Source organism: Pristiophorus japonicus, chromosome 15 (genome assembly GCF_044704955.1).
Source record: "Pristiophorus japonicus isolate sPriJap1 chromosome 15, sPriJap1.hap1, whole genome shotgun sequence".
Lineage (NCBI taxonomy): Eukaryota > Metazoa > Chordata > Chondrichthyes > Pristiophoridae > Pristiophorus > Pristiophorus japonicus.
Genome location: NC_091991.1, coordinates 8,388,420 through 8,400,567, shown reverse-complemented (window position 1 = coordinate 8,400,567; position 12,148 = coordinate 8,388,420). Strand labels below are relative to the sequence as shown.

At 46.7% G+C, this 12,148-nt stretch overlaps 1 protein-coding gene across 1 annotated transcript in view; it reads right to left on the bottom strand.

Moving 5' to 3' along the window:
- The window catches only part of syt1a (synaptotagmin Ia), a 126,594-nt gene that overhangs the window by 48,224 nt on the left and 66,222 nt on the right, over positions 1 to 12,148 (bottom strand). Inside the window, exons 3-4 of the mRNA XM_070901539.1 lie at positions 10,746 to 10,877; positions 1,872 to 2,039 (exon numbers count right to left, since the gene is read on the bottom strand). Of these exons, the coding sequence (XP_070757640.1) occupies positions 1,872 to 2,039; positions 10,746 to 10,877 (300 nt within the window). The remainder of the gene's footprint in view (positions 1 to 1,871; positions 2,040 to 10,745; positions 10,878 to 12,148) is intronic.

Below are 12,148 nucleotides of genomic sequence, written 5' to 3'. Positions count from 1 at the left end.
GGCCGCGCCGTGGATCTTGATGACTGTGGGGGCAGTGCTGTGCGGCGGGGACAGGTTGGTGGAGGACCTTTGTCCTACGGATGTTTAGCGTAAGGCCCATGCTTTCGTACTCCTCAGTAAATACACTGACTATGACTTGGAGTTCAGCCTCTGTATGTGCGCAGACGCAGGCGTTGTCTGCATACTGTAGCTCAACCACAGAGGTTGGGGTGCTCTTGGACCTGGCCTGGAGACGAAAAAGTTTGAACAGGTTCCCACTGGTTCTATAGTTTAGTTCCACTCCAGCAGGGAGCTTGTTGACTCCAGGAGATCCAAGAGCTAATAGGTCGCAAGCGTAGGGCATTTCTGAGCCTTAAACAACAACCCAACTCGGGAGCAGCAAGGCAGCATTACAGACGGCTTAAGGCCAAGGTCAAACAAAAAACTCAGGACCTAAAGAACAGATGGAGAAAGCACAGAAGATACAGCAACTGGCCGACAGCCAAGACGTGCAAGGATTCTCCATCGCAGTCAAGGCCACCTACAGTCCAAACACCCAGGACCCCATCCCACTGCTGGCTAAGAACAGGGAAACACTCATCAAGGACACCAAGGCAGTCAAGGCCCGCTGGAAGGAGCACTTCAAAGACCTCCTCAAATCGAGACTCTGCCTTTGACTTGAGTGTTCTCGACTCCATCGCGGAGCATGGTACCCGCCACCACCTCAGTAAAACCCCAGCACTGCACGAGGTAGAAAAAGCCATAAGACAGCTTAAAAACAACAAGGCTACGGGAGCAGATGGAATCCACGCTGAGGCACTGAAGTATGGCGGACAGGCACTGTGGGCGCGAATACATGACCTCATCTCTCCATGATTATGAGACAAATGACTGACTGACTGACTTTATTTCTTTGTACCTTTTGTTTGTGTAACTTAGAAATGGAAATGTGGCGCTTGAAGTGTGACAGAGAAGTGTGACAGGAAATGCCTGTGAGATGAAGCTTTCTGCATTAAGACATTTGAGAGAGAGAGTGAGGGCGAGAGAAACTTGATGCAAAATCTTTCTAATGGGGTTAAGCCATCTCACTCATTGAAACATGGCTCATGTTGGTTGTTCTCATAGTAGCAATCGATATATTTAAATATTAAACGCGACAGATTGTTTGTCAATTTCTCTTGGACAACTCTACTCACTGTTCGTTCATCGCAGATTACATTCTGTGAGTTAGAACATAAGAACACATGAAATATTAGCATGAGTAGGCCATTTGGCCCCTCGAGCCTGCTCCGCCATTCAATAAGATCATGGCTGATCTGATCATGGACTCAGTTCCACTTCCCTGCCTGCTCCCCATAACCTTTGGCTCCCTTATTGTTCAAAACTCTCTCTATCGCCACCTTAAATATATTCAATGACCCAGCCTCCACAGCTCTCTGGGGCAGAGAATTCCACAGATTTACAACCCTCTGAGAGAAGAAATTCCTCCTCATCTCAGTTTTAAATGGGTGGCCCCTTATTCTGAAACTATGGCCCCTAGTTCTAGATTCCCCCACGAGGGGAAACATCCTCTCTGCATCTACCCCATCAAGCCCCTTCAGAATCTTATTGTCATGTATGTACTTTTGGGATCACTAGCCACTAGATGGCATCACTGTTGGAGGCCATTGGGCTGCACAAAAGGCCAGCCATTTTGTATATTAGTCACTTTGAGCCTTAATAAAGCAGAGCCAAGGTTATACCTCTTGGAGTTAAACAGTACTCAGTCTAACAGTTATTGCATACACAACACTTATACATTGCAATAAGATCACCTTTCAATCTTCTAAACTCCAGTGAGTATAGGCCCAACCTGCTTAACCTTTCTTCATAAGACAACCCCTTCGTATTACCTTGAAGATGAAGGACTCGTTAAAAACTGGATTCAGCGTCTTTCGGTGAACTTTCGTCTCGTACTTTTTTTTCTTGTCGGGCAGTAAGAAGACCTTGACATAAGGATCGGACGTCCCTCCCATATCCAGAGCAGGCAGCTCGGCACCTTGGATAATCCCCACTGTCAGCTGCAGTACGACACGAAGAAACATCATTCAACAACAACTTGCATTTATATAGCACCTTTAACATAGTAACACATCCCAAGGGGCTTCACGGGAGTGTAAATCAAACATAAATTCGACACTGAGCCACATAAGGAGATATTAGGCCCGGTGACCAAAAGCTTGGTCAAAGAGGTGGGCTTTAAGCCGACTCTTAAAAGGAGGAGAGAGAGAGGCGGAGAGGTTAAAGGAGGTAATTCCAGAGCTTGGGGAAAGATGGCTGAAGGCAGGGGCGGCAGTGATGGAATGTAAGAAAACAGGGATTTTATTTCAGATTTCCAGCATCCGCAGTGTTTTGCTTTTGTTTAGATACTGGTACTTTACCAACACAAGTGTCGGGTTGTTTCAATCAAAGGTTCTCTCCTGGCTTCGGCTTTTAAATCTGATCACTGCCACAGATTGATGGACAACAATCTAGCCCTGTAATAAACTGGACTCCCAGAACCAATTCAAAATCATGAACGTAATTACATCTCAGAAGAAAACTAATTGATGTCATGCTATCTTGAGTGACAGCTGTCTAACTCAACCAAATATTATTTGCTGCAGAGGTTAACTATCAATTTGTGTTGGAAAAATAACCGCAGATTTAATCAATGATCAACATTCCTTTGGATGCAGTTTGCTGCAAAATATAAATAGAACCTTGGATGAAAATTAGCTGTGCTTTATTGATGCATTCCACAGTGCCTGGACGCTCCCCTCCCCCCTCGATTTTCTCAAACAGCTCGTGGTATTTTTAAACATTAAACTAATTTGTGCTTGCATACTGCCAATTTTCTTTGGGGCGGCACAGATCTTACATGGTGCTTTCCTGCATCAGAAAAGGCAGAAGCAGAATGGCTAGGAGGTCCACAGTCAGATACAAATGCACCTCATTAATGTACCCTCGAGACTGACATTATTACAAGAGACGGCAGGAAATTCATTCAAACCCATTTCTAATCATTTGCAATGGGTCCCGGGAGACGGACGAAATCCGTAGGCTGCGCTGAGTGTTACTATTATTGGATGTTTCTGCAATGCAATGACGAGTCAGTGAGGAAGATTGATCTTTTAAGGGAAGTCTGTTAGGAGCAAAATACTGAGATTCCCTCAGTAATAATGACCGCTTTCGACAATAGTTCGGCACCATGTGTCGTCGTTTATCTGCGCTTATTGGGAAAGAAACTGTTGAGGGAGAAAAGAAAAGAACAAAAGACTTGCATTTATATATCATCTTTCACAACCACCAGACATCTCAAAGCGCTTTACAGTCAATGAGTACTTTTTGAAGGGTAATCACTGTTGTAATGTGGGAAACGTGGCAGCCAATTTGTGCACAGCAAGCTCCCACAAACAGTTGTGTGATAATAATCAGATAAACTGCTTTTGTTATGTTGATTGAGGGATAAATATTGACCAAGACACTGACAATAACTCCCCTGCTCTTCTTCGAATAGTGCCATGGGATCTTTTACATCAATCTGAGAGAGCAGACAGGGCCTTGGTTTAACGTCTCATCCGAAAGATGGCACCTCTGACACTCCCTCAGCACTGCACTAGAATGTCAGCCTGGATTTATGTGCTCAAGTCTCTGGAGTGGGACTTGAACCCACAACCTTCTGACTCAGAGGCAAGTATGATACCCACTGAGCCATAGCTGGCACTACAGTAGAAAGATTTTGAGGCGTAGAGTTGACACTGGGTGTGAAAGGGATGCAACGATAACTGATCCACACTGGCCGCTTGAACTAAAGTGGTCAGGGTCCTGTTTTTTTTAGGCAGTCCTTGTGCCTGCCTGTTATTTCCGAGCCGGACTTGTAAATTTGTTTCCGGTGTTAGTGTTTCGCAAACTCCGACTGGGCCTGAAAAGGGGGGTTCTTAAAGGGACCGCTGGTTCAACCCGCTCGGGAAAAAGGCCCCAATACTTTCAGAAATGTCCTCTTTTGTGGAACTCAGAAGCTCCATTCCCATTCCCCACCCTCAGGACCAGTTCCCCCAACCCCTCTTCCCCACAGGTCGCGGCTCAGGCCGCAATAGGTTAGGCCCCTACCTTGAGGGATGCATCGGGACACCTAATTGATGCCCGAAGCTCGCCCGAATTATGACGGGCCTGATGCCAGGAGTTCGGTCCTATTGTTCTCGTGTAAAAGATCAACTCCACTTCTGCAGCAAGGCCTGACTGATTTGATTGCACCTTCTCTCCTCTGTAAGGAAGCCGCAGAGATTAAGAGAGAACGTATTGACTGAGCCGGGACACTCTTATGGCCGATCTCTCAGCATTGCGGATGGGAGTCGATGCTAAAAGTACCTCAGGCGCAGATTTCCAAAGCCACCGTTCTTCAGATGTTACGACATGCGCCAAACCAAAATCAATGGTTGTGGGCAGGGATCAAATCTTGCTCTACTCAAAACAACGCGCTCACTGCCTTTCCCAATTTAATAGTTTTGTTGGCAGGTGAAAGACAATGGAGGGGGAAAAGATTGGGTGCCGATGCTCGCCAGGGGCAGAAATCTCGCCTCTCGCGAGTAATTGGGGTTACCGCAAAATAACGCGCTCCACTTCCTTTCTGGGGCGTTACCTGGGCGGACTGGTCAGGAGCGGGGGTGTAGATGCTAAGCACTGGGCTGCATAGTGCTGCCATGTAGGAGGGGGCTCTTCTCTTAATTAAATGGGCGGGGTCCAAGCTGAAAACTCTGCAGTAATGAATGGTGTTATGTCTGTAAACATTGTAACTGTGTAAGATTTGCCACCAGAGGGCGCAACTGTTGGAGGCCCAAGGATTACCTGCACACCTCGTGCAAAGGTTGTCTGCCATGTTACTTAGGCACTCTGGAGTTGTATTAAAGACACTAGGGTCACATCAGTTTTCGCTCACAGTACTCAGTCTTGTGGAGTTCTTCCATACTTAACAAAAGGGGAGCGGGGATGGCCGTGCCAACAGGCCGGCACCCGAGCAGAGTGTCGGGCTGACCAATCGCAACACGGACCCTGCATTCCCCGTGTTGAACAGCGAGACCTTGGAGTGCAGGTCCACCGATCCCTGAAGGTAGCAGGCCAGGTAGATAAGGTGGTTAAGAAGGCATACGGAATGCTTACCTTTATTGGCCGAGGCATGGGATACAAGAGCAAGGGGGTTGTGCTTGAACTGTATAAAACACTGGTTGGGCCACAGCTGGAGTACTGCGTGCAGTTCTGGTCACCGCATTACAGAAAGGATGTGAATGCACTGGAGAGGATACAGAGGAGATTTACAACAATGTTGCCGGAGTGGAGAATCGAAGCTATGAGGACAGATTAGATAGGCTGGGTTTGTTTTCCTTGGAACAGAGGAGGTTGAGGTGCAGTTCTGGTCATCACATTACAGGAAAGATGTGATTGCACTGGAAAGGGCGCAGAGGAGATTTACAAGAATGTTGCCTGGACTAGAGAATTTTGGCTATGAGCAAAGATTGGAGATGCTGGGTCTGTTGTCTTTGGAACAGAGGAGGCTAAGGGGAGACCCTATTGCGGAGTATATAATTATGAGGGGCCTGGATAGAGTGGATAGGAAGGACCTGTTTCCCTTGGCAGAGGGGTCAACAACCAGGTGGCATAGATTTAAAGTATTTGGGGGGAGGTTTAGAGGGGATTTGAGGGGAAATTTACTTACCCAGAGGGCAGTGGGGGTCTGGAACTCACTGCCTGAAAGGGTGGTAGAGGCAGAAACCCTCACCACATTTAAAAAGTACTTGGATGTGCACTTGAAGTGCCGTAACCTAGAGGGCTACGGACCCAGAGCTGGAAAGTGGGATTAGGCTGGATAGCTCTTTGTCAGCCGGCATGGACACGATGGGCCGAATGGCCTCCTTCCGTGCTGTTAATTTCTATAATTGAACTTTAGCATTGTTATTACCAATTTAAGGGTATCTAAGGTTAAGACATGGCAGGAGAGCTCGGTCACGTGATATGCTCCTCCTGTACCATGTGGGAACTCGGGGACACTTCCGGTGTCCCTGGGCGCTACGTGTGTGGGAAGTGTATCCGCCTCGAGCTCTTGACGGTCCGCGTTGCGGAATTGGAGCTGAGGGTGGATTCACTCTGGAGCATCCACGATGCTGAGAATGATGTGAGTATCACGTGTAGTGAGTTGGTCTTACCGCAGGAGAAGGGTCCACAGCCAGATAGGGAATGGAAGACCAGCAGGAAGAGCAGTGCAAGAAAGATAGTGCAGGGGTCCCCTGTGGTAATCCCCCTGCAAAACAGATACACTGCTTTGAGTACTGTTGGGGGGGATGACTCATCAGGGGAGGGCAGCAGCAGCCAAGTTCATGGCACCGTGGCTGGCTCTGCTGCACAGGAGGGCAGGAAAAAGATTTGGAGCGCGATAGTGATAGGGGATTCGATGGTGAGGGGAATAGATAGGCATTTCTGCGGCCGCAACCGAGACTCCAGGATGGTATGTTGCCTCCCTGGTGCAAGGGTCAAGGATGTCTCGGAGCGGGTGCAGGACATTCTGAAATGGGAGGGAGAACAGCCAGTTGTCGTGGTGCACATTGGTACCAACGACATAGGTAAAAAAAGGGATGAGGTCGTACGAAAAGAATTTAAGGAGCTAGGAGCTAAATTAAAAAGTAGGACCTCAAAAGTAGTAATCTCGGGATTGCTACCAGTGCCACATGCTAGTCAGTGTAGGAATCGCAGGATAGCGCAGATGAATACGTGGCTTGAGCAGTGGTGCAGCAGGGAGGGATTCAAATTCCTGGGACATTGGAACCGGTTCTGGGGGAGGTGGGACCAGTACAAACCAGACGATCTGCACCTGGGCAGGACCGGAACCAATGTCCTAGGGGGAGTGTTTGCTAGTGCTGTAGGGGAGGAGTTAAACTAATATTGCAGGGGGATGGGAACCTATGCAGGGAGACAGAGGGAGACAAAAATGAGGCAAAAGCAAAAGACAGAAAGGAGATGAGGAAAAGTGGAGGGCAGAGAAACCCAAGGCAAAGAACAAAAAGAGCAACTGTACAGCAAAATTCTAAAAGGACAAAGGGTGTTAAAAATGCAAGCCTGAAGGCTTTGTGTCTTAATGCAAGGAGTATCTGCAATAAGGTGGATGAATTAACTGTGCAATTAGATGTTAACAAATATGATATGATTGGGATTACGGAGACGTGGCTCCAGGATGATCAGGGCTGGGAACTCAACATCCAGGGGTATTCAACATTCAGGAAGGATAGAATAAAAGGAAAAGGAGGTGGGGTAGCATTGCTGGCTAAAGAGGAGATTAATGCAATAGTTAGGAAAGACATTAGCTTGGATGATGTGGAATCTATATGGGTAGAGCTGCAGAACACTAAAGGGCAAAAAACGTTAGTGGGAGTTGTGTACAGACCTCCAAACAGTAGTAGTGATGTTGGGGAGGGCATCAAACAGGAAATTAGGAGTGCATGCAATAAAGGTGCAGCAGTTATAATGGGTGACTTTAATATGCACATAGATTGGGCTAGCCAAACTGGAAGCAATACGGTGGAGGAGGATTTCCTGGAGTGCATAAGGGATGGTTTTCTAGACCAATATGTCGAGGAACCAACTAGGGGGGAGGCCATCTTAGACTGGGTGTTGTGTAATGAGAGAGGATTAATTAGCAATCTCATTGTGCGAGGCCCCTTGGGGAAGAGTGACCATAATATGGTGGAATTCTGCATTAGGATGGAGAATGAAACAGTTAATTCAGAGACCAAGATCCAGAACTTAAAGAAGGGTAACTTTGAAGGTATGAAGCGTGAATTGGCTAAGATAGATTGGCGAATGATATTTAAGGGGTTGACTGTGGATGGGCAATGGGAGACATTTAGAGACCGCATGGATGAATTACAACAATTGTACATTCCTGTCTGGCGTAAAAATAAAAAAGGGAAGGTGGCTCAACCGTGGCTATCAAGGGAAATCAGGGATAGTATTAAAGCCAAGGAAGTGGCATACAAATTGGCCAGAAATAGCAGCGAACCTGGGGACTGGGAGAAATTTAGAATTCAGCAGAGGAGGACAAAGGGTTTGATTAGGGCAGGGAAAATGGAGTACGAGAAGAAGCTTGCAGGGAACATTAAGGCGGATTGCAAAAGTTTCTATAGGTATGTAAAGAGAAAAAGGTTAGTAAAGACAAACGTAGGTCCCCTGCAGTCAGAATCAGGGGAAGTCATAACAGGGAACAAAGAAATGGCAGACCAATTGAACAAGTACTTTGGTTCAGTATTCACTAAGGAGGACACAAACAACCTTCCGGATATAAAACGGGTCAGAGGGTCTAGTAAGGAGGAGGAACTGAGGGAAATCTTTATTAGTCGGGAAATTGTGTTGGGGAAATTGATGGGATTGAAGGCCGATAATTCCCCAGGGCCTGATGGACTGCATCCCAGAGTACTTAAGGAGGTGGCCTTGGAAATAGCGGATGCATTGACAGTCATTTTCCAACATTCCATTGACTCTGGATCAGTTCCTATGGAGTGGAGGGTAGCCAATGTAACCCTACTTTTTAAAAAAGGAGGGAGAGAGAAAGCAGGGAATTATAGACCGGTCAGCCTGACCTCAGTAGTGGGTAAAATGATGGAATCAATTATTAAGGATGTCATAGCAGCGCATTTGGAAAATGGTGACATGATAGGTCCAAGTCAGCATGGATTTGTGAAAGGGAGATCATGCTTGACAAATCTTCTGGAATTTTTTGAGGATGTTTCCAGTAAAGTGGACAAAGGAGAACCAGTTGATGTGGTATATTTGGACTTTCAGAAGGCTTTCGACAAGGTCCCACACAGGAGATTAATGTGCAAAGTTAAAGCACATGGGATTGGGGGTAATGTGCTGACGTGGATTGAGAACTGGTTGGCAGACAGGAAGCAAAGAGTAGGAGTAAATGGGTACTTTTCAGAATGGCAGGCAGTGACTAGTGGGGTACCGCAAGGTTCTGTGCTGGGGCCCCAGCTGTTTACATTGTACATTAATGATTTAGACGAGGGGATTAAATGTAGTATCTCCAAATTTGCGGATGACACTAAGTTGGGTGGCAGTGTGAGCTGCGAGGAGGATGCTATGAGGCTGCAGAGTGACTTGGATAGGTTAGGTGAGTGGGCAAATGCGTGGCAGATGAAGTATAATGTGGATAAATGTGAGGTTATCCACTTTGGTGGTAAAAACAGAGAGACAGACTATTATCTGAATGGTGACAGATTAGGAAAAGGGAAGGTGCAACGAGACCTGGGTGTCATGGTACATCAGTCATTGAAGGTTGGCATGCAGGTACAGCAAGCGGTTAAGAAAGCAAATGGCATGTTGGCCTTCATAGCGAGGGGATTTGAGTACAGGGGCAGGGAGGTGTTGCTACAGTTGTACAGGACACTGCTGAGGCCACACCTGGAGTATTGTGTACAGTTTTGGTCTCCTAACTTGAGCAAGGACATTCTTGCTATTGAGGGAGTGCAGCGAAGGTTCACCAGACTGATTCCTGGGATGGTGGGACTGACCTATCAAGAAAGACTGGATCAACTGGGCTTGTATTCACTGGAGTTCAGAAGAGTGAGAGGGGACCTCATAGAAACGTTTAAAATTCTGACGGGTTTGGACAGGTTGGATGCAGGAAGAATGTTCCCAATGTTGGGGAAGTCCAGAACCAGGGGTCACAGTCTAAGGATAAGGGGTAAGCCATTTAGGACCGAGATGAGGAGAAACTTCTTCACCCAGAGAGTGGTGAACCTGTGGAATTCTCTACCACAGAAAGTAGTTGAGGCCAATTCACTAAATATATTCAAGAGGGAGTTAGATGAAGTCCTTACTACTCGGGGGATCAAGGGGTATGGCGAGAAAGCAGGAAGGGGGTACTGAAGTTTCATGTTCAGCCATGAACTCATTGAATGGCGGTGCAGGCTAGAAGGGCTGAATAGCCTACTCCTGCACCTATTTTCTATGTTTCTATGTTTTCTATGATTGAAGGGGCGCATAGAGAAATTGGAGAATTTAATTTTAACATTAGTGCACTTCCCCTTTAACGTTCGCCCCGCGCTGGGTCTGTCCGGTGCACCCCCCCCCCCTCGAATCTGTCGCTGGCATTCCCCGGCATAGCTTCAGGGGTCGCTCCCCAATTTAGGGTCCGGGGCGCTCACGGGGTGCTGCGCAAGGTGATGATGTCAGCATCGCCGGTGCACAGGTTACCACCGCCGCTAAACTCCGGCCGAATTTAGTGTCGTTAGCGGTGCCCGCGCTTGAGCGAAAAGTTGTCTGCGTCCCGCCAAGGCCCCCCAGGGGGCATTAACGGGAGGCGCAAAAGACCCAAATTTCTAGTCCAATGGTTTTCCGACTCATCCCGTTAGGCAGGCACCAACTGTTACTGTCGTTAGATGCTCTGATAATGACTCCATGAGGCAAAGTATTGCACTTGAACTGTAGTGACCTTAGTCCATTTAATATAACTCCAGAGTGAGGAAACCACATGGTGGACTCCCTTTTATACCTGGTTACCTGTGGTGTACAGGTGACCCCTGGGCCTTCACCAGTTGCGCCCTTTGGTGGTGCCAGCATAGTGTATACAGTGTGAACCTTGTTGATGGTACCTCTGGTAAACAACTATACAGTGACTATACAGAGAGTATATCTATTGCATACATATATAACACCAACAATCTGCCATTTTATTTCTTTGGGCAGGAATCTCACTGCACCTGATTGTTCTGAAAGTCGTAATCCAAGGAGAATTGGAGCTTGCCGAGTTTCTCCTCCTCCTTCACTTCCTCCTTCCCTTCGGCGGTCAGTCCCGTCTCTGCGTCGTCATCATCGTCGTCGTCCTTCAGCGCCTGTGAGCGGGGGAAGACACGTTAGAATGCATCGCTTGCTGCCGGTGACGGAGATTCTAAGCCAGCGAGCCAGTCTCTGACTCTACTGAAAAAGCTATTACAAAAGCAGGCAGCAGACGATTTAATCTTCATTAGCCCCAGCACAAAGTATAGCTTTGTTATACTGTGGCTACTGGGAGGTTTTCAAATCAGCAAAGATTTGGCGTAAAGTGCACAATCCCACAGGGCAACGCAGGCAAGTATTTTAAATTTGCAAACACCATCTAAAGATGCCGAGCGCATGTCAATTTGTTATTAAATCAAATTCAGATCCATTGCCCATATCCTTATATGAAAATTGTAGGTAGAACATGCTGGTAGCAGGCAAGATCTTACTAGTATATCAGAACTCAGTCCAGCGTTACATGCAGTAACTACAAACAACAGCACATTTTTTTTTAACCTTCTATCTAAAATTACAGCCAAATATGTTTGGTCCTGAGAATACTTCCACTTTGTTTTTTTTTTACTCATGATTACTTACGCTAAGCTAACAGAGCTGGTACATGCCAACAGCACTTTTCTTTAACAAAGTTCAAATTGTTCCTAAATAACACTCCACTTCCCAATTCTTAGCTTCAAACCAACTTGAGATTTTAAGGATAATAGATGTATTTCACTCGTCAAGAATAGAACCTAGCAGTTTCACGATGAGATCGAGGACTTAAGTATATTGCAATATTAAGACCAATCAATTAGGTGTATAGTTGGAGCGAATTCATAAGTTGTGGCCTCTACGTCACCCAATTTGGGCCACTCAGATCTAGCTTGGAACATAGGAACAGGAGGAGGCCATTGAGCCCCTCAAGCCTGTTCTGCCATTCAATTCGGTCATGGCTGATCTGTATCTTAACTCCATCTACCCGCCTTGGTTCCGTAACCCTTAATACCCTTGCCCAACAAAAATCTCAGTGTTGAAACTTTCAATTGACGTCCCCTTCCCCAGCCTCAATAGCTCTTTGGGGAAGAGAGTTCCAGATTTCCGCAACCCTTTGTCCCGAACACAAATTTTAGCTCAAAATGAATCACCTGAGATTGAATTTGCTCTTCAAGGCAGTGTGCGTGAGAGAAAGGGCAGAATATCTCTTGGAGCTTATGTGCTATCATACTTCATGATTGCTACTGCCCACCAACACACAAAGGTATATTATGCACCACTGTATATTGTTTTTATACAACTCCTCTCGCAATCCTGGCGTTTAACATGACCCTCAGCTTTTCTGGTAAAGTTG